General features: G+C 30.7%; 6 protein-coding genes across 7 annotated transcripts; 3 read left to right on the forward strand and 3 right to left on the reverse strand.

Moving 5' to 3' along the window:
- Nucleotides 1–5,344: 5,344 nt before the first annotated feature.
- Nucleotides 5,345–7,133, forward strand: LOC128392944 (uncharacterized). Of its 2 annotated transcripts, XM_053353038.1 has the most exons (3): nt 5,345–6,768; nt 6,818–6,907; nt 6,968–7,133. In XM_053353038.1, the coding sequence occupies exon 1, from the start codon at nt 5,565–5,567 to the stop codon at nt 6,633–6,635; it is 1,071 nt and encodes a 356-aa protein (XP_053209013.1). In that variant the 5' UTR covers nt 5,345–5,564; the 3' UTR covers nt 6,636–6,768; nt 6,818–6,907; nt 6,968–7,133. The 2 variants fall into 2 exon arrangements, with proteins under 2 accessions (XP_053209013.1, XP_053209012.1); XM_053353037.1 differs by having other exon boundaries at nt 6,818–7,133.
- Nucleotides 7,134–7,238: 105 nt separating this feature from the next.
- LOC128392943 (riboflavin transporter 2-like) lies at nt 7,239–11,029 on the reverse strand. Its single transcript, XM_053353036.1, has 4 exons — nt 10,438–11,029; nt 9,735–10,160; nt 9,029–9,302; nt 7,239–8,438 (listed from the first exon to the last, which is right to left on the reverse strand). The coding sequence occupies exons 2-4, from the start codon at nt 9,954–9,956 to the stop codon at nt 7,627–7,629; spliced, it is 1,308 nt and encodes a 435-aa protein (XP_053209011.1). The 5' UTR covers nt 9,957–10,160; nt 10,438–11,029; the 3' UTR covers nt 7,239–7,626.
- A 1,157-nt stretch (nt 11,030–12,186) lies between these two features.
- On the forward strand, nt 12,187–15,081 carry LOC128392942 (translocation protein SEC62-like). Its single transcript, XM_053353035.1, has 6 exons — nt 12,187–12,345; nt 12,689–12,812; nt 12,911–13,093; nt 13,189–13,502; nt 13,619–13,799; nt 13,915–15,081. The coding sequence occupies exons 1-6, from the start codon at nt 12,310–12,312 to the stop codon at nt 14,418–14,420; spliced, it is 1,344 nt and encodes a 447-aa protein (XP_053209010.1). The 5' UTR covers nt 12,187–12,309; the 3' UTR covers nt 14,421–15,081.
- A 495-nt stretch (nt 15,082–15,576) lies between these two features.
- Nucleotides 15,577–18,323, reverse strand: LOC128392946 (uncharacterized). The gene is made up of 3 exons (XM_053353039.1): nt 17,112–18,323; nt 15,963–16,247; nt 15,577–15,883 (listed from the first exon to the last, which is right to left on the reverse strand). Exons 1-3 carry the CDS (start codon nt 17,122–17,124, stop codon nt 15,792–15,794), a joined length of 390 nt encoding a protein of 129 aa, XP_053209014.1. The 5' UTR covers nt 17,125–18,323; the 3' UTR covers nt 15,577–15,791.
- Nucleotides 18,324–20,214: 1,891 nt separating this feature from the next.
- LOC128393133 (COMM domain-containing protein 8-like) lies at nt 20,215–21,226 on the reverse strand. Its single transcript, XM_053353260.1, has 3 exons — nt 21,091–21,226; nt 20,807–20,971; nt 20,215–20,710 (listed from the first exon to the last, which is right to left on the reverse strand). The coding sequence occupies exons 1-3, from the start codon at nt 21,121–21,123 to the stop codon at nt 20,354–20,356; spliced, it is 555 nt and encodes a 184-aa protein (XP_053209235.1). The 5' UTR covers nt 21,124–21,226; the 3' UTR covers nt 20,215–20,353.
- On the forward strand, nt 21,036–22,670 carry LOC128393131 (protein O-mannose kinase-like). Its single transcript, XM_053353257.1, has 2 exons — nt 21,036–21,172; nt 21,337–22,670. The coding sequence occupies exon 2, from the start codon at nt 21,387–21,389 to the stop codon at nt 22,422–22,424; it is 1,038 nt and encodes a 345-aa protein (XP_053209232.1). The 5' UTR covers nt 21,036–21,172; nt 21,337–21,386; the 3' UTR covers nt 22,425–22,670.
- Nucleotides 22,671–22,914: the final 244 nt, after the last annotated feature.

Here is a 22,914-nt window from a genome sequence, read left to right on the forward strand (position 1 = left end):
ATAAATCAAACATTTAGACAACAAGACAATAGGCGAGAGGAGCGTGATAATCGGAGGACATTTTTATCCTACCATTCCTCTTTAAACATCGCTACTTGTCTGTCCAAATGATTTTAAAAACGCTTGTCACTTTTCTATAGGATCGTGGTGATATTTTTGTTAATGTTTTTACAATTATACATGGTGCGAGACTTCACATGATTGGAGTGTTTAATCTCTACAAAACCGGGATCATTGTTGCCAACTTTGGTTTCTGGCTATGCTTTGGACAACCATTAAAAGATTGAAATCTGGTTGATAGTGAGGGAGTTTGGTTCGGCGTGGTGGATAGTGTCATCATCGGTTATGATTTTAATACCGACAACATATATCATAATCAAAGGGTGCAAAATTGGTGGTCAAAGATATTATTTTATCTAATGGCAAAAAGTTGGATGGTTTCACTAAAGACTGATATAACTTATGGGCACGAATTTTATGACCAAAGTCGAGTGACGTTTTCCGAAATCCACCCGATGATCAATCTGTTCATGAAACAGTCAGTTGTATCTTAGATATTTTCCGTTCGAAATTTATGAATGACATTGTGGACATAAAATATCTCCAGAAGCACATTCCAAATGAAAAAAGTTAGAAAATAGATGATCCTCCATTTTGTCTTTAAGGCATGAGGAATTTTAGTAAAACAAACATTTCTAGTTATTTCCTTCTGATTGCCGGCTATAGAACTTTTCAAGAAATCTTTTCGAATATGAATCTTTAAAGTTTCCAAGATTGAATATTGCCTCCTTTTGTACATAAATTTTGATCCACTCATTCGGACACAGGTTCAGGCTAGCCACGTGCCAGTTTTCGTTTTCGTTTGCGACGCTTCTCGATTTTTCTCTTTTCACTTCATCTGTATTCATCCTTTTTAGCATTTTCGCATTTTTTAGGTCGTCATGCCATTTCCAAGGGTCAAGAATAAATGGATCATTTGGAAGATTGGGCTCGAGAGGTGGTCCTAATTAGCGAGATTTCTTCGCATTAATCCATCAATTACGGTGAACTCGGAAGGATCAATCTTTTCCATATGCGATTGGCAATTGACGATGAATTTATCAGGATGCATCAGTCGATAGAGGCTGTAAGCTTCTTTCATATATTCTTTTCTCGTAACAGTGCATCGCATTACTTTTTATTATTATGAATAAAAAGTGATGTTGAACCGATGTTCTTACCTTTTAAAAAGAAAGAAAAATCGCCAAAGATAATTGAAGGTTCTTCTAATTAATTAAAGAGCATGAACAGAATAGTTAAAGCAATCAAGATATTTATTCGTAATGATTTGATAATGATAATAAGAACAATTAGATAAGGAGTACAATATCAAGTGAATAAGAAGTTGAACAATCAAAATGAATCAATTAATTTGTTTCTTGTGGTGCAAACTGTCGGCCTGTTATTTCTCTCTGTCGACAGATCTCTCGTCTCAACCGATTGTTGAAGCACGGAGGTTTGTAGTGCTCTTTCAAAGCGGAATATGAACTGAAAGTGAGTTTACATTTGATGCACGCCAAAGCGAAATTCGATCTTATGTGTGCTCGTACTTTATAATATTCACTCGCTCGGTTCCTGTAGCCATTCTCGGTACAAAGTATGCAGGAAGTGAAACAGCAAATGTAATCATCTTCAGCTTTTTCGATTTGATGGATGTATTATTGATACAGATACGCATGTAACGGCTTCCGTCCGGCCACATCCCAGAAACAAAAGGCTCTAATTGCGTCTAAATAAAAAATCGGCATTTCATCATTCGTTCTGAAAGCAAAGAATTGAAAGTTAAATCGATGAAGAGAATTACAGAAAAATCATGAAGTATTATACTTACATTTCATCACAATATTTTGGTGTCTCGAATTCACATAATTCACGAGCGATCGTGACACAAACACCTTGTACAACAGCACCAAAAGGTGTTGGAGTTTCTGGTTCACCATTTTCAAAGCTTCTTTGAATATCTGCAACCTGAGCGGCAAAGCTTTCTAACGTGATAGCGTGTTCCTGTTGCGTTTGTCTGGTTTTATTGCCCTTATCAAATGGTTCGATTTCTTTCAATTTCGCCAGTTCGATGTCTCGTCGTTTGCGAATGATGCCGCAATGTCGGTCATAGTGTCCATTTAGAGACGCTTTCGTCCCATACATTGAGTTACACAAATTGCACACCATGACTGCGAAATTCTCCGAGGTGTATCTCGACATCAGATATTTGTCCTTTATATTTGACATTTGGCTGAAAGTGTTACCACAAGGAAAATTTTCCAAAGTGCAAGTACCCGAATTCGGGTCAACGCTATTGGCACACAGTTCAGTGAAATCATCCTGGGTTTTCGGCTCCATTGCGTCCAGAAAAAAAAGTTGATAAGTCCCGTGAGGATCACGAACGGCATTTTTTCCCTTCCTTTCTCTATTGATCAAATTCAATCGTCGAGAGCTCCTAAAAATAAAGAAGTAATTTGTCAATAATTGTTAGATCTTACTTAGATATAGATATAACTTACCAATCATTTTGAATACTTCCATGAATTGGCATTACATTTCCACACAATTCCATGTAAAGAGCGGCTAATGCTGAGAATATCAACGATTGTTCATTAGTAATCGTGCGCTGGAACGTCTCATAATTAGTTCGCCAGTTGTTCATTTTTGCCGATTGGTTATAAATATACTGAGCCGTTCGCTTCATATGCTTGAGAAGAGTTTGCTGAAAAGAAAATGAAAAAGTAAATCAATATTATGAAGAAAATGACTTCTGATAAATTAATAAAATACTTACAAATTTGTTATTATGAGAGACCATTACGGAAAGAAAATTTTCTTGCGATGGAAAAGGTGAAGAATATACGAAATTGAATACGTTGGAACTAAAAACCTTTTCTAGAACAAAAAAATCATTATGACCAAAAGAGCTCTATAGTTTTAAGAATCAGCATCTTCATTCAATTATCTACTTCAAACCTATTATGTAATGGTATAAGCAAAGTTTTAAAAACGATTGCAAACAAACAGTGAAAAATTTATGTCAAGAACTTGTTTATAAAAGAAAAATGAGAGAGAGACATCGCAAGAGCGATTATATCAGGATTATTAACATTTAGAACAATTATAATCACTTTATATTTAAGTGTAGTTATAGGTTCCAGTACTAGGATAGAAGAAATGAAACTTAAACAAAATTTGATTAATTCCGTTACAATAGTTCAAGATCAACTGCTCAAAGAAATAGAGAAAATAGCCCGAAATCAGCTCACCATTAACAAAGCTTTACTATAGAGGCAAATTAGCATCAGAAATGTAACAAAGCAGATTTCATATTCTCATAATAGAATTAACCAATTCGATGAAGTGTTTCCTCAAACACTTTATGTGGTTTCCTACTTAACCTAAAAATTTATGCAAACTTAAACCTTCTGTTAAATACTGAAAGAAAGATGAAAAATGGTTCTCAGTCACATGTTCAAGTCCTCCTGTTCCGTATCAGTAGTATAAAAGCGGCCCACTCTGGTATCACCAGCGCTTCTGGTATCATGATACCAGAAGCAAAACACAAACACATACACACAAACATATACACACTCAATCGCGCGCGATAATTTTAATAAATAGAATGCAATTAGTTTAATGAAAATGGAATGTTTTCGGTGGGATTTCGGAGAAGTTTACCAAAGTAATTAAACTGCATAAAAGTGATCTCACATTTAACGCTGCATGTTTGCAACAAGGTCTTTGATGGTTTTAATGATTTGCTCACACTTCTCTCGTCGAACATACTCAGGTCTTGTATTCAAAAATGTTTTAATCACTTTTACCTTTGCAATGAGTGGCATTGATCGATTGAAATTTATACTTGACGGTTTTCTTGAGAAACGAAGTATCCTTGATGGTCGTGTCGATGTTTGAGATGTTGATGGAGATGATGTTGGCTGTGTTGATGTTTGTTGAGGTGGTGATGTTTCTTGAGATGGTGATGCATAATGATTATTTCCATGGTTGTTCAAACTACTTAAATTGACATCATAATGTCTTGACCACCATTGTAGTGCTGCTACACTACAGCACTTTGGACAGCCGTTATCTGCACAACACTGTGGGATAAGACGCAAAGCAGGTAATGGTGGTAATGGTGATGGTGGTGAAGGTTGCGGGAAGGTGGTGGTGGAAACACTGATGAAGGCGATTCAACTTTGATGGAAACCATGCTGTTTTCTTTCAACTACAAGTGAATAAGAGATAAAGTTAACAACTAATGAAGTGAAAATTAGCAAATCATCGATATTTTCCCAACCAATAGAGTGAAACATGAGTTCAATATACCAATCGATAGCTATTAACATACGCTATCATACGATGTATCATTAACAAATATTTGCTAATTGAAAAAAATTCCACACGAAATTAAGCGAATTGTCTATTGGATGGTTAATTATGAAGTACAACCTTCTGTACTCGTCTGTAATGTCTCCCTCGTCTTATATAAAAGTGATGTATCAAGCAATGAAAGATCATTCATTCTCACTAATAGCATACGTTAATGGTCCTTCACATCATGTGATCATCTTAGAGAAATCTTTATAAATATTTTGACAAAATCATCATATACTTCATTTCATATCTATCGTCATTTGATAACACTTCTTTCAAAATATTTACTCTTTCATCTGAAACTTAAAAGTCATTTTTTGTACATTTATTCTCAATTTTTATCTGATAGATCAAGAAATATTTTTTATATTTGCGACAATTGTCGCAAAACAAGCGGCCCACTCTGGTATCATGATACCAGAAGCGCTGGTGATACCAGAGTGGGCCGCTTTTATACTAGTATCTTTCGAGACGTGCTGATTATGGTGGTAAAAAATCTGCTATGCACTATCCTCTATACGCCAAAGATCACAATCAACAATGCTATTTCGACTACCTTAACGAAGAATGTAATATAAATGGGTCTCATTGTAACCTGACAATTGAGCATTGAACCATTTGAAAATATTCACCATAATTAAGCAAAATAAGAGGTAATTAAGGGTATCAATTGTTCATACGATAATCAATCATGTTCATGGTAATTCAATCAACTGATATTTAAAATTGATCAATAGTTTGACTTGGAATTGATTTTTTTTCAGATTATCGTTTAAATCATCAACCAATATTAACTAATACATCAGTGATTTAATCAATTGATTGAAAGTAATGTAAATAATGATGAGTTTTTTTCCTCAACAATCAATGAGCTTTAATATTGGTTCATTGTTAACAAGTTGATTAATTGCCAAAATCAAAATGTTATCCTTTTTTATAGAATATCAAAGCTCAAAAATTGATTTGTTTGACTAAATATGATTCATAAATTTATTAATCAATACGTAAGAATTGATTAATTTAATGATTTGTAAAGATGATCATTAAATAAACTGAGCAAAGTGGTTTATTCTTGATTGTTATAAATTGTCAACGAGGTTTCACTTGTTGAAATTCAAATTCTCTTAAATCAACAACCAAACTTTTCTGATTTATTAATAATAATGATAAGTTGCAAATTTTTTTACCAAACAATTAAACTTAAATTGAATCAATTCTACCAAATGGTCTCATTAAATGATTTTAATGACGAAGATACAATCAAATTGTTACAACAATTTGAATCCCTCGCGAAGTTCAATCTAGTCATGAACCGAGATTTTCAACAGAGATTTGATCAACCGATTCCAATCAAATTAAAATTAATTCGCTTAATTTTTCGACTAATTGTTTCCATAACTTTATTACGTTTAATTGGTCTATTATTTATCTCATCTAATTGTTATCAAACAATTATCGCCGATCCGTTGATTGATGTCAAAGGCCGTGAATCATTCATCATGTTTACAATAGTTTTCATATCAACTCACATGTTAATCCATGAAATGAGTTTAATTTACGAAAAGCAGGGTCGATACATTGCATTGAGAATTTTCTCCCAAATTAAATCAAATCGATTCTCACCTGATTATCTCAACATTAATCTGGAACAAATTAAATTATTCAAGAAGATTTTCCATTTTGTTTTAATCATAATAATACGATTGTCACAAATTCTCATCGTTTCAACAATTCTATTACCATTATTAATCCGATTGGCTAATTCTAAATCGTTGGCAACTTATCAGTTAATTGTTTCATCTTTTTTTTGGATAATCATTGAAGCTACTGTACTAGCTATTAATGTCCTCGGGGGTGCATTAATCGGAGGCTGTATGATACTTTACAGTATAATCCTTTACTTTCAGTTGGATAAAATTGATCGCTTCAGTTTGTCGTTAGTGAAATATGGATTAACTAATCCCCATGAGAAGCAAATTAAATCACTCAACGTCCACATGATTAAATACATGAATAGATTTGATAAATTAATAGATGATATAAGGTACATGTTGTTAGTCCTGTTCCTGTTGATCTCATTCTGTGGTGATTCCTTCATATTTATTGGATTAACTGTTGACACTGGCTCTAAATTGTGGTCTAATTCACTTGTTGCTTTTGGATTTTATTTTTTAATCTTTGTTGGTATTGGAGGTTATATTTGTGGATTTTTCTACCTTAAGGTAAACAATTAGTTAATTGTTGTTCTTTTCATCAAGTGTTAACTTATTATTTACTTTATTTGTGATTGTCAAGCTTAAAGGGTTACAGGTTAATCTGCTAAGAGTTTTAGTACGCTCAAAAAATGAGATTAATCAACAATTTAAGGTTAGTTTGCTGAACAAAATGATTTCATATTAATTAACTTTCTTTATAGTCCATGGAATTGATTCATCGACTTAATCATCCAGATACTGGAGTGCTCATTGGAGATTTACTGACAATTAAACCTCAATTTATTGCCTATGTAAGTATATTCATCTTATTTAATTTGATTGTTTACTAATTATCTTCTTAAAAATCAAAGTATATTCTGGAAAATATGAGCATAATTATGTTGCTAATTCTCAATTTACGATCAGCAATCAGACCGTAATTGTTGATCTAAATATTTCATCGATATGATAATCAGTCCAATTTGTATTGTTATTTAAATTATGTTTTAATTACAAGACCAATTATTATTAAATAATCTTTGGATTGTTGATCATTATCACATTTAAAATGATAATAAATTTTGTTCACGTTCACTGAAAATGTTTTTTTTTTGATTAAATTAAATAAATGTTTCATAACAATTAAAGAAAATGTTTATATTAATTGATAATATTGATAATAATGATTAGTTTTCTTCACTCTTAATTAAGATCAACTATACAAAATAATCTAAAATGTTAATTGCGATTGATGATTAATTTAACATCTTCATGACATAAACTTAATCAACCAATTACCATTAGATTACAATCAATCAATACTTTAACATTAATTAACTACAAAATGATTAAATTATTAAGGAAAGACAAAGATAATACAAATTTGTTGACTTTTTGATTGGATAAAATGCCAATCAATTGGTTTTGATTTGAGTTTCATGTCGATTTGTGATCGTAATGATATAAGGCTGGTCTCTTTTTGGATAAATTGAGATGGTGTTTTTGATTAATGGACTTTGATGATTAACAATCATTGGCAGGGATTGTACGATTTAAAAATATGTGTGAAATTAAGTAAAATAAAGGTAAGTATGGCTCCGATTGCTGATCCTGTTTGGGTGTAAACACCGACCCAAAAGAGGGCTAATTGTCCTCGCTTTGAGAAATCACGAAATACTGAAGCGATACATGATTTGGTATAAGAAAAGGTTCCGGTAAGAGAGACCCAAGCAACAATTAACAAAAATGATCCAAATCTAGATGAAACCAGAAGAGGGTTAGGACTTGTAGCAGCAAGAATTATGGTGTAAAGGGAAAACAATAGACCACCGGTGGTCAACAGGTTGATCATTCTGAGACTAATCCTTGATTTCCAGAAAAAGGCAAGAAAAGCACAAATTGGATTAGCTAATCCAGCTAATTTAACCGCTAAATTGTAGGATAATGAACCATAGGGAGCACAAGAGTAGCTTTGAAGGGAGGGCAAAACCCCATTGGTCAGGGCGGAAATAAGAGCTTGAAGAAATAGTAAATAACGTATTCGACTGCGAGTCAATTTAAATGTTTCCTTTTCTCCTAAAATAGGTGACTCGTTGTCACCTCGATTTTTAATTTGTTGGTCATCAGAATTGTGATCATCATCTTTAACTAATTTCTCATTAGCCAACTCGGAATGACACAGAGATGAGTTAAGTAGAGTAAAGGATAGCCAACTGACCAGCATGACAACCGTAAGAAAGATACAAAATGATGAGACTGAAAACTTTGGTTCCGAATAAGATGCAAATTTGTGAATAGTTCCGTTAATTACTGAGGTTTCACACTTGGGATTACCACCAACACCTAATCATAATCAGAGAAAAGAGATGAAAAAAAAATGAATGAAAATAATTAGTTAATCTTATAATTATAGTAAACGTTATGATGATGATTAATGTTAAACAATATTAAATAATCACAGTTATAAAGATTTATGTGTTTTATATGTTAAATTATGTTTCTGGGTTCAAGAGCAATTAACTAATGATTTTGTCCTTGTCAAATCAAATCAAAATACAAGACATTATGATACAAACATTGACAATTTAAATTATAGTCTTTGTATTTACTCAACCTTAAAATGTATTTAAATTGTAAGAAAAGCAAAGAGATTGAAGATTTGATTAAAATTAAAAGTGACAATAAAACTGAAAGTAACCATTTTAATCATGTCATAATTTGAATATGAAAACTTCTTGGTTAACCTAATTGTTTCATTTGAAAAACTAATTAATTTGTCAACCGATGGCCTTTTTTTTTCAAATCAAGAGTCACACAAATCAAAATTTTGATCATGATGAGACCTTTTTTCCCTGCGTATCATGTTAATTAACTTAATATTAATGTAATATGATGGATGGAAGACTAATTAATGAATTAATTAGTTTAATTACCTTGGAAAAGAGAGACGACACTAGGTAATAGTCCACTAAGACCTTCTCCGACAAAGAATGACATTAAGTATTTAGATTTGAAATTGGCCATATAAGGAAGGTAAAGAACCGACGAGGTACAATCGACAACGGCCAAGAGTCCAGTTAGTACCAGAAAAGGGACACTGTGTTCATCTGATCCAATTTTAATTGTGTGTTTCCAAAATTTGGCTAAAAGGATTGACGATAAAGTGCCAATGAAAAGGGTCACATGGATAACTGTCCCTTCGTGTGGCTAAAAAGGATTTGGAAAGAGAAACGATAAACATGAAGAAAAAAAAAAGAGAAACAATTAATTGTTATTACATTTAAGTGATTAACTGAGTAGGTGACAACATGAAGATTAACACTTTATGTTATCTCAACAATTAAGAATCTCCACTTGATTGAATCAATAAGAAACCTTTTGGTTGAGATGTTGTGATGAAAAAGTAAATATTATTGATGAGATAAACACGTAAACAGTAAACGGAAAACCATGAGAGTGTTTGATAATTAACTTGATTGTTTAATCAAATTAATCACTTCTATTCACAAATATAAGTGTAATTATTATTACTTAAATCCAAGTGCATATACACACAAACAGTTACAGAGACACTTTTAAGATTAAAGGCTTAGATCCTTAATCATTTAAGACTTTAGGTTATCAACAATCAAATCTCACCTTTAATCGTTTTCTCAATAATCCATAAGTAATTGGACCAATGTTGGCAAGTTGGGTAATTAAGACAATGTATGAAGCAAGATTCCATTTCTCTGGTAATTGGGTTGTTAATATTGGTGTTTGCATCCATAATCCATTAATTTCAACCCAACTACTAATTCCCAGGGCGATCACGAATAAATCAACAATTAACCTTCTCTCTCGGAATGAAGTCCTCGACATATTTGACTGATCTTGTTGATAAATATGATGGTGATTATGGTTAGTTTGATGTCGACGATTATTACCTGTCAACTCAATGGGTTGTAAGGGCTCCAGAATTGTTGATTGAGTGGAATCACAGTTTTTCCAGGATATTATATGTATTGAGAGAGAGAGAGAGAGAATACCAGGGGAGCACAAGAGCGATAACAATTAGTTAACAATCTGTTGATCAGAATGAAAAGTAAAAGAATGAGTTAATAATGGAACTCACTTAGAGGAAATTGTGTATGAGAGAGAAAGTAAAAAAGTAGACAGAGATGAGAAAGAAAAACAATAGATGTTTTGAAAGACAGAGATTATCTAAATGTATGGTTAGCACACAAACGATTATGATGATAGTGAATGAAGATAATTAGTAAGAGTAATAGGAGATAATGAAATTCAGGAAGGAGAAAAATTAATAGAAACAAAAGGAGAAAAAAAAATCAATTAGACTTACCAATTTGATTGGAGAGGAAAAAACAAAATTGGTTGAGACCTCACAGCGATAGATGAATGGATAAAGAGTTAAATTAGTGGAGTAATTAGTAAATTGTGAGTTGATTGTATGGAAAGAAGCGTAATCAAGATGATCAACAATTTTCCAAATGTAAACAGTAATAAGATCCAATTGGAAACATTATTGACAAAGTGATCTTTTTACATCTTCAATTGAGCAATTAATTACGATCCAACCAACTGATTTGATGACGATGTTCACACAGAAATCAAAAGGAAGATTAATCAACTCTTCCTAATGATTAGTTTAACAAAGAATGATAATCAAATGTTAATTAAAAATTGGAATCTCTGATTACGAAAACAAGTTATTACCAGTTCCATGTGTTACTTGCTCATGACCTTTTTTGGTTCATCTTTTTTTAAGCGGTTCTTTCATAATTGATTAGATTTGATTGTTGGGTTAATTGTAAATGGTTTAGGTGAGGAAAACTTTCGTTGATCATCATCTAAATTGTTTCAAATAGTAGCACGTTAATTTAAATCACTTCCTCTTGTTTGATACAATTGACATGATCAATTGTAGAAAACTAATCAACATTAACTTTTGGAAAATGTTACTACGTTGATCCATTATGGTTGTTGATTATTGGAATTAATCAATTGTAACCATTATTTTGGTTAATGTTTAGATAACAATTGATTGTTTATCGATTAAATCTCTTTGATGATGTAATTAAAATGTTCCATGATGAAATCGATAAGAAAAATGGTTAACAATTACTTTTCCTTTCTCCAGGTTTTGATTGTTGAAATAATTGAATTGATTGTTTCTTTCTTGATTTACCATTTGTTTCTAATTGTCATTCTTTGCTGATTGAATTGGATTATAAATGATGAAAGGTGAAAAACAGATGATTTGATCAGATTGAAACGTCTTAAGAGAGACAAGGTAATTATAAATTCTGTAAACCATTGTCAATCTTAATTTAGATTATTCTGATCAGAATTTGAATATTAGATGATCCTAAATATCTCTGGTAATAAAATCAAAATTATCATCACAGTCAACAGGTTGTCTCATGGAAAAGGCAAATCCAGATAGAGAGATAAATCATAAATCAGCTGAACATGTTAAAACTCAGCTTGATGGTTATACAAAATAATCAGTTGATCCAGAAATTTAGCTGAATCGTAATCGATGAAAATTGTTTCCAATGTAACCTTAATGGATAAATAATGTAACAGAAAAGAAAACATTATTAATAACCCACGTAAAAATTGTTCCAAGAAAATTGTTACTCATGAATACACATTCATATTCACAAACAAACCCATTTTCTTTCTTCCATTGACAGTAGATCATAAAACGCCTTAAAGTGACATCATGCTTCCAGTTAACTGTATTAACTAAATTCAATTCCAATGGATATTAAATAGACCTGAAAATGACAGAAGAAAAAGAAATTAGAACAATTAATTTTAGGTGTGGTTTACATTTGGTGTCTTCCAATTTCTGTTACCTGAGATGTCAAAGGGATAAGAGCATTTCCATTTTAACGCACAGTAAATCAGGGTCAATGTTTAGAACTTCAAACAAGTTACCAATTGAAAAGACAACAAAATTGAACCATAGAAATAAATCTAATTGACAGAAAAAGAAGAGCAAATTAAATTGTTGATAAGAAAATCAAAATAAAAATTTAAAGTTTCAAATGGAAAACGACGAGGGAGCCACTTACCGAATTCGCTTCTTGTTTGTTTCAATTCCTCTTCATTTCTGTTGCCATTTAAGTTTTTTTCTCTTCGGTTAAAATCAATTGTTTTTCTCTAATTATTCTTTTTAATTGTATCAATTTATTGACTTATAATCATGGCTGAAAGAAGAAGAGGTAAAAAGAAGAGAGAGGTAAGTCTTGAAGTGACCATTTTCGTTTTCTATCTTCATTTTCTGCCAGGTAACCAGAAAAAATTCACACATCAACAGAAAGAAAGCCAATATGTTTTCTTTGACGTGACGTGTTGGGTATTTGAGTGTTTCTCCTTCCATTGGATTTTAATTATTCAATCATTTTATTACAACAATTAACAAGAATTATGTCCACCGCCATGTTTATACATTTGCCTGGTTGATTACCTTTTGGTTGAAACATCTTTGTTAAAATATTCTATGTGATGGTGTTCAGCCTTTTCTCTGTTGTTCTTTTCTAATGTTATGTAATTTTGTTCTTTTCTCTTCTGTTTTCTGTTAGATTGATGAGATTGTTGAAGATGACAAATCTCAAAAAATCGAATTCGAGGTTGCCAAGTATTTAAGAAGTAAACTACCATCTAAAAGGACTACACTTTTAGGCCACAAAGTGGATTATTTCATTGGTAAGTGATTGTGATTGTTCAATTTGTGTGTCTCACAGTTCGACATTTTAACTAATTGTGATCTCTTTTTTGTTTTTTTTTTCCTATTCTGTTTTTAGCTTCTAAGGCAATAGACTGTCTTCTTGACTCAAAGTGGGCCAAAAATGATAAAGGTGAAGATGCAATGTTCACCACCAGAGATTCTGTTGTAGGCTACATGCAAAGAATGCTTGTCCATCAATTTTTCCATCGAGCAAAGCCAATAATTGTTAGTAAGAAAGATAATCGAAAACGTGGAGATGGTAAGTTGTTAAAATGATACAAAATCTATTCTTTTGTTTATCTTCATCAATCAACAATTGCTGATTCTACTTTATTTTCTCATCATTAACCACAGATCCTCCAGAAAGCTCCGCAGCCGAAGATAATCGAGAAAAGAAAAAGGATAAAGTGAAAAAGGACAAAAAAGAGAAAGACAAAGAAGTCGAAAAGGACAAAATTAAAGAAAATAGTAAAAGCGAAAAAGATGACAAAGATGAGAAAGATGAATCTAAGGACACTGAAAAGGATAAAGATGATAAAGGTGACAAGGAACTTACCAATAAAGAAAGTAAAGAGAAAAAGGAAGGAAAAGATGGAGAGCGAAAAAAAGAGAAAAAGAAAGTAAAACTTGACATGCATCTAGAGCAAATATTTGTCGATGGAAATCATGTAAGTAGCTAATTAATATTCATTCCAATACCTTCTATCGGAATCGTACCCCAAGAAGATCATTATTGACATCATCACCTAATTAACTTATCTTTTGATGTTTTATATTTATTCAGCCTTACGTTTGGATATACGACCCAATTCCCGTTAAGACTTGGTTCATTGGAGCATTATTTGTGATTGCAGCTATTGCTATATGTCTATTCCCGTTATGGCCTAAGCCCGTTCGTAATTTTGTCTATTATTTAAGTTTAGCTGGTGCAGGATTTTTACTCTTTGTCTTCTCACTTGTAATACGTAAGTTCTGTTTAAATCTCTTTTTCAATACTCAAAAAGGTTCATTTCTATTCATTCAATTAATCAATTTCTCTTGATTTTTTTTCTCTCTCTCATCAATCGCATGATAATTTAGTCCGACTCGTTATATTTGTTATAATTTGGTTGTTAACTTTTGGAAAGCACAACTTCTGGATCCTCCCAAATCTTACCGAAGACGTTGGCGTTTTGGAATCTTTTTGGCCATTATATCAATACGAATATAAGGGTAGTAAAAAGAGCGAAGATAAAGATGATGGATCAAAAGAGGAAGATGCCGAGGATGACAAAAAGGAGAAAACTAAAGAAAAGAAAGAGAAGAAAGAAAAGACTGAAGAAGATCAAACAGGTGACGAAAGCATAGTAGACGATAAGAGGAGCGATCGAAAAGGAAGTAAAACAACCGAGGATGAGGATGATGAAGAAGAAGAGGAGGAAGAAGAAGAAGAAGAAGAGGTAGTGAGAACCGAGAATGAGATTACCGATGAGGATGATGAAGATGCTCCATTACTGGAGGGTGACGATGGTTCATCTAACCCAGTAAAGTTTAACAATGTTGATGACAATGGATTTGAAATACTTGATGTTCATGAATCCAGTTGATCATGTAAATGATAATAGAACAGAAAATGGAGAAAAAGAATTCTGTTAAATTGTCTCTCATACTATCCATCATCTAAACAATCATCATCATCAATTATTCATTTACTATCTAAGGCAAAGTAACTACAAACCAACATTTAATGCAGCATGAAATCAAAACCCCATCAAGATTCATCGGAAACACTCATCAAATTAAATCAACAACAACAAAAGAAAACCAGTCAAAAAAAAATTAACCTTCGGATTGGAAAATTGACAAAATTTTAACAAAGAAATCTCATGTGAAAAGAAACATCATCATCCTGATCATCTTTATCATCAACATCTTCAACAACAGTTATACACAATTTAGTACTTTTTTGGGTTTTTATGATTTTCTTTCCTGATCCAAACTGTATATTATATTTAAATGATATATATATTACATCCTACAAGAAAATGCTTTGTTCCCCAACAATTAAAGATAATTGTTGTAGCTCATATTGATTTATGTATGTATATCATGAAAGAAATGATTTAGTTCCATGTTGATTGAGATTATCTGGCAAAATGTGATACACTAATTACACAACCAATTTAATTGTACCAAGAGAGGATTGAAATGTTTTTACTATTCTTTTATAAATGATTCTATTAATATTAAGACTGCGAAGCAAAGTTATCTCTTCTCTCTCTCTCTCTTTCTCTTTAATCACCTGTATAAACAATCAACTAATCACAACAACAATCAACCAAATCGACGGAGAATCAACTTGGTGCAAAAAATTAATTCCACAATCTAATATTCAGCCTAATCAATTGTCCATTGAAGCTTTTGGTCACATTAACATCATACGACTTTAAGGATTATTAATTTTTACTGTGATCAATTTACAATCAACAATCAACCCTACAATTAACCGGAACCAATAATAACCCAATCAGGTTGACATGAATACAGTTACCGATTCTCCAGTTGAATGATTACAATTAACCTTCTTCCTACTAATAATATAATTTGTCTATCTGTTGATCAACTTTAAATTGTTGTAAAACAAAACGCAAATTTAATTGTATAAAATGATTATATTAATGTTGAAGTGAATTAGTCTAAAGAAAAAGAAGAGAAATTAAATAATATTGTCATGATTAATTTTTTGCTTGATCAGCCGATTAATTGTTTGTTAGTAAATTGTTCAGGTTATTTAATTGTTTTTTTTAAGTGTAAGTGATTAAATCAACACTTTGTGATTACAAATTATCAGGTATCAATACATTAGTCTCATATTTGATGGTTTAAATTTTGTTTTGTTGACAATCAGGTTAATTATTTTGCTCCCTCAGTGTTTTGTTTGTGGTTAATTGTAATGATTAATGATTAACGATTAATGATCATATAGTTAATTCATCATTACGATGTTTCCTTGCGTAGGCTCGAAGTACTTTCTTTAAATTTCTAATTACAATACTGGTATATTCGGGTTCTGTTGAAACACAATTAAGAGAAAAATTAATTCTATTGATTAACTAATTGTAGAATTGATTAAAAGAGAAACAATTTACCATCTTTATCATTTTCATCTTTAATTATTTCTTCATCTTGTTCACCAGTTAATCGATACTCTGGATTATTGGTTTGATTAACTTCTTGATCGTCTTTAATTAAATTCTGTCCACTCGATCCCTCTGATTGTCCATAAATTGCTTGAAGAAGTGAAGATTTTGTAATTGGATCAGATTCTGACCTTCGACCCATTCGAGGAATTGATTTAGATGTTTTCGTGAAAAATTGCCCGTTAATTAATTGTACAAGAAAGACAACAATTAACAAACACAAATACGGATTACCTGTTGAGAGAAATCAAAAATAGATCAATTCGTTAATCACAATTAAGAAAATACCGTCAGTCAAATGCTCTGACTTGATTACAGTTTAATTATTCACCTTAATCATTACACTTATAATTAAATCTTTAATTTCTATTGATTCCTTTTTATATAATTTCAAGTTCTTCATTAACTAATTGTATTGATATTCAATTAATTAACGAGTTGTATTTAAAGAGTTTCCAGAAAGAAAGACAGATTAACTTTTAATTTGAAAAGATTATCAGAGTTAATTGTTGTTAATTATCAATTGAGATTTTCTATTAGCTTAATCAGTTCATTAAAATGATTTAGTTGATTAACGAGCCAATTTAATTTGCCTCCAAAATCATTAACCATCAATAGTTAAGGAAATTACTCTCAAAGGGATTTATCATTAACTAACCTAATCATTAATTAACTAGAGTTAATTTTCAACAATCAAACAATTAAAATCAATATGATCAACTAAATAAAAATTGATCAGAAAAAAAATGATTGTTAATCTGATTGTTTACTGGATTTTGATGAAAATCTTATTAATTGTGATTGCAAGTAATCAAGTACCAGGTCAAGGATATAAATCATAATCTTAATTGTGCCAAGCAAAATTAAGCTTTAAAGGATTAATTAGGATTTAATTGTTACTATTAATATCTAATGGTCAATAATATTAAGTGAATCTGGTTCATCATTAGATTGAAAATCAGATTAAAAAAGTTAATCATAAATCAAGGGCAATTGTCACAATCAGATCAATTTGATTCTCGGATAATATAATTTAGATTATGATGATTTACTAATTGTAAGCAATCAATGAAAATCAAATGAAATATTAATACTTACCAGTAAATTTCATGACTGAAGTGATTAAAATTAATTTAGTCCACAAGATGAAACAATTAAATTGAATTTGAATGAAACGTATTAATAAATATATGATTTACTTCAATAAATATCTTAGATTTGATTTAATTGATTACACTTTTTGGTAATAATAATAATGATAATTTAAGAAATGAATTAATCACCAATACAGAAATTTGTTAAATTGTTACAATGTAATTTGATTCAGTTGATAACAATAATTTGGTTAAATTACTTTTGAGAGATTTGATTTGAAATGATTTGCTTTTTATATAAAGTAACTGATATGTTGAGAGTTAAATTGTTACAATAGCTCACGAATTTGATTTGATTGTTATCATCATCATGTTAATCATCTTCATCATCATGATCATCATCTTAATCTGAATAGAATCATTGAAATTAACATAAAAGAAAGAGAGAAAGAAAGAAAGAGAGAGAGAGAGAAAAGTTCGAAAAAAAGTAAGAAATTGAATCTTTTACAGGGAATTTCTCACTCCCTGGAAGAGAGAAAAGTAAGAGAAAAAGAAAGAGAAAAGATTTATCATCTTCTTTATCATCAATTTGACTTCTACCTGTTGGCTTGATGATGATGATGATGATCTTAGATGATGATGATATGGGCTCATGAGGGTTTGGATTAAGCTTCTTTGAATTTGGATGTTTGATTTTTGATTGTTTTCCATGAAGAAAAATGATTCCAATGATGAGAAGGATGATAATTGTTTCTCCTCCATTTTTATCTGTCTTTGTCTCTGTCTTTTTCTCTAGAGGTTAATGTCTGTTTCATTCTTAAATCATCATTAATTGTGATGATTAATTGTAATTTGTTTTGTAATCATTTCGCTGATTCCAGTGTAAAGGTGATTTTCAATATTAATTGTTACTTTGGTTTCCATCAATGGTTAAGGTGATTTCATTAATCAGATTGATTATTCAATCATTTAGTCACAAATATTTGCCACGTTCTCGTTTGTAATTAGTTAATTGTTGAGTCAGTTGATTTGATTGTGTTTCTTTTAGGCTCTTTTGATTATTATTATGTTTTCTGTCATGTAAAGGTTGGGATTGCAATCGTTTTGATTGTTAGTTTTTCTTTATGTTGATTAACTCACACAATTAAACAGTTTCAATTCAAGATAATTAGTAATTAATGAGTAATATTAAAAGGAAGGAACAATTTAATTGTTGATTAACCTTTACAATCAATATGAACGATCCTCCAAAGCTGAACATATCTTGGTAAATGCTTGACACATTGAGACCGCATCCATATAACCTGTTGATAGAAGATGCAACAATTAAGTGAAAAAATTAACAACTAATCAAGATAATTGATCAGAACCCGCAGATTAATGTCAAATAATTTGATTGACTTTAATCACCAACTAAATTAATAGTAAATAATTAAAATTGATTAACCCTTTCAGTGGATTTAACTCATCAAAATGACATAAGAAATCAACTAATTGAATATACTATAAATTATAAGGGTTTTTCTTGTTATTATATAACAATTAGTTAATTACAATTAAGTGAATGGAAAAGTTTATTGTCCTCAAGTCTATAAGTCTATTCAACTCATTAACATGTGAAAGTTAATTAATTAACTGCAATCTAACAACTTCAATTGACCGGACAAATCAACACGTGAACTAAATCATCTCGTTTTCTAGTTAATTGTTTAAGATGATTTCTTTTTCTTTACCAATTAATTTTGCACAACAATTTACTAATTGCACTTGATTAGCTTATAATTAACTTACCTTTCTCCATCATTGATGACCTTTTACCAAATATGCTTCCATTAAGTGGAGGTTTCCTCTCGTACGAGGGTTTAATTAACGTTGACAAAGTGATTAGTGTCACCAAGAAGTAGATTAAGATAATCTCTCTGTTGAACATGATGAAATTGTCGATCACAATTAAAAGATAATCAACAACAATTAGTATTAATTTGGAGTTTAAATTTGTTTTTCTCTTGCGTCAACAATTAACCGTTTAGATTATGAGAATCAGTTGAACTTAATTGCAGATAAACTTGAATAACTGAATAAGAAATTTTCTCAATCAACTAACTGGACTTTAGTAGTGGACACTAGCAAAATAACTTGAAATAATTCACATCAATTAGTAGCCTTTTATATATCATGATGATCATGCCTCCCACTGAATGATTCAAGGAGGGAGGATGAGGATGAGAGAGATTAAGGAGGAAAAGATGACCAATGAAATTTTCATGGAGAAAAAGATGAAGATGAAGATAATATTATCTTGCACTTGGAAAGATTAATTTTTATTCAATCAAAAGTGATACATAGAAATTAACTTAATCCCCCTAAGGGTTTATTAGTATTTCATTTAATGTTTTGTGTTATTTGATTAGAGAGTAAAAATTTTGTATAATTATTGACCAATAACAAGAATCAACAATCAGAGTGACCAAAGTAACGGTTCCAATGTTAATTGTTTGACTTTTGCAAATACTATTTAACTATAACCCATTTTGACCATAAATTAATTTACTTTGATTATCAATGTTGTTACCATTTATTGGGAACAATTGATTAGGGATTAAGATACTTTGAGTGACGTTCTCGTGAATTAGTGACAATCAACAAATTGCAATGTGATTGATCACGTAGTCGAGAAGATACTTTGATATTTTCTCATCTTCATCATTTTCATCCATCAACAATTAACTTTTTCTTTCTCTATCTTTTTTTCCTACATTCATTCATCGACCTTTGATTAAGATGGAAAAAAAATCACGTTTCTATTGATTTTTGTTTCTCTAATTATTTCCAATTATCATTTACATGAGAAGATTAACTTTTCCACTGAGTTCGAACTGTTCAAATGTTCCCTTGAGTATCGAATCCATGGGTCAAATCATCGAGAAACAATCGGTATCAAGGTGAAAGTTTCTTTCCATCGAATAATAATTGAAAATCGAAAATTGAACTGTTCATTTCATTACAATTTTCGAACTTTTAAATCGCCGTTAGTGACCTTAAGTCTTTTACTAAGTTCGAAGGTACAAAAGTTTTGATTGTCGAAAATTTGGAGAAATATGTTGACAGTTACTTTTAAATTTCGAGGTTGAAATTACTTTATAAAAAACAATTTAGAAAAAATAAATTAAATCAAAACAAATTTTCGATAAGTATGAGTTAATATAAGGTGAACAATTTAAATCGATTGTTGATTTAATTGTTTGATTAACGATCCAAATTATCCATGAGTTCCTCTAGTTTCTCAATCAATTGTCTAATCTCACATTTGTCCATTTCGATTGAAATTATTTCCTGGTTATCAGAATTATCGTTAAAATTTTGATAATTTGATTTAATTAGCAACAGGTCCAAGTTAATTAGAGACTCGTTGATTTCCGAAAGTAAATTTGATGAAAGAATCAATTTAACTTGCCAATCAAAATCTTTGAGAACTTTTTTCAAAGGTAAATTGATTGGTGATGAAAGGATTTTACCAATTAGATTACTTTTAATTTCTTGTCTCCTTAATTCAATTGCTTCCAGGATTGATTTGTTTACTTCCTCAGGTAAATCACCTTGAACCTGTTGAAAGAAAAGAAAGAGAAAAATAAAATAAAAACAAAGAGAGAGAGAGAGAAAATCTCAAAATCTCTTATAGAGTAAAAATCCTAATCAGACCTTAATTGTTTGTCCATGTTTGTAGTCAATGTTTTGGTTAATTAATTGTTTGATTGTCGAGGTAAATGAATTAAATTCATTCTCATCTGACCAATGGTCAGGAACATAATTGTCTTTAATTGGACCATCTCTGCCACACTGGTCATCAATTAATTGGTGAACAACCTGAAAGCAAAATCAATTTAAAAACAATAACAAAAAGCAAATCAAATGTTTGGGTTGAAGATTTGATTGTATTTCGGTTAATTAATCAACACTTTAACCTCGTAATCATAAACACTTACCTTTAAAATCACTTCAATTGATGGCGACCTCATGGTGGGAGTTAATCAACAATTAGATTAAACAATTAAAATGGATTAACAGGTAAGAGAAAATTTTGTTTTCTTTTTCTGGTTAAGAGAAAGAGAATTTTTTTTCTCTTTCTTTTGGTAAACAGTTTCTCTATTTTAACAGCTGATTGTTGTTTCTTTTTGTTTACTATTTTCACTTTTTCTTTTCTCTTTTTTTTTTTTTCTAACTGAATTTAGTTAATTGTTGATGAGATTCAAATTATCATGGATAAAATTAAGGACAATTAATGGTTAACCCAGAAGCTGCTTTGATCCTGTTCTTATTGTTAACAGTTTGTTCATTGATTTTTGTTCACCGGTGGTTTTCAGTTATTCAATTTTCTCATGGTGATGATCAATCAATCGATGATTTAATTGTGACAATTAAAGATGAGGATCAATTTTTAACCTGTGATCATTTGGATGAGATTATTAAAATTTCCGTGATTGGTGAAGGGGCTGTTAAGGTGGTTTGGTTAGCCAAATGGAGGGAAAGTTTAATTGCTTTGTCTCAATTAAAGACTAACTTTTATCAAGATGATTTTAATCATAATCTTGAGATGATCCAACAATTAGCTGATTCTGGAAAGGTTATTAAATTGCTTGGAATTTGTAACAATTCAATAATTATGACACAATTTCACCCATTTGGTAATCCGTTGAATCTTCTTGTTTGGAATAACTTTTGGCCTAATCCAATTATCAATGGATTAGGTGATTGTCTTAAATTGTGCCTTCAATTTGTTGATTTAATCAACTATTTACACTCACATCCTTCTGGACCATTGGTTATGTGTGATTCAAATACACTTGATAAATTGTTGTCTCAATTGTTACTCTCAATTGTTGATCATGATTCTGATTTTACGGTCAATGGATTACAATTAATTTTCAATGATCTTGACGCTTTGCCCAATGTTCAACAAGGGAAAGGAATCAAATGTGGATCAAGACAATTAGTTGGTACCTTTGTAGCACCCGAACAACTTTGGCCTTATCCAGATGAACCTTTTAACGACAATTTGATGCCACCTTACAATGAGAAGATCGATATTTGGAAGATACCTGATGTGTGTCTTTGGTTTATTAAATTGTCGTCATCTTGTCATCGATTAATTGGCTTATTGGAACCAATTCACGATCAATGTAAACATAAAGATCCCAAACTGAGGCCAAACGCGTCAACAATTCATCAGGAATATCGTAAAATTTACCAACAATTGTCGATCGAAACCAAATCCGATGATCGAGACTCTAACAATTTGGATCAACGTATTGATTTATAACGGTAAACCGAACCATCATCTTTAATTGTCTTCTTAAAAACTGCCTCAGATCTTTCCAATTGGTCCATAAATGGATCATAACTTGAACAGTCACTTAAATAATTTACTTTCCATTCTTTTAATTGTAACAATTAATTTCTTATTGTATTTATCTACTGTAAATATGTAACCTTGTAATTCTGTGATGAAACAATTAAGAAGTTCATTCTGATTGTAACAATAAAAATGATACCGATTTAAACCAAATGATTTATGATTTATATAGATCATAAATTGAATTAGTTAATTGTTGAAGATTCGTTAATTACATGAGAAAAAACAGCAATTAGGTTACGGTAACAAATTTGTGAACATTTGATTCGTCATTTAATCGTTAAAATTAACTAATTGTACCAATAATGATAACCAAGGTGAACTTTTTTTCTGCAAATTGTTTAGATTAATATTTAATATTCTTAAAATTTGAATAGTTAATTTATACAATTTAAAA

Source organism: Panonychus citri, unplaced genomic scaffold (genome assembly GCF_014898815.1).
Source record: "Panonychus citri isolate SS breed McGregor unplaced genomic scaffold, ASM1489881v1 Contig00138, whole genome shotgun sequence".
Taxonomy (NCBI): domain Eukaryota; kingdom Metazoa; phylum Arthropoda; class Arachnida; order Trombidiformes; family Tetranychidae; genus Panonychus; species Panonychus citri.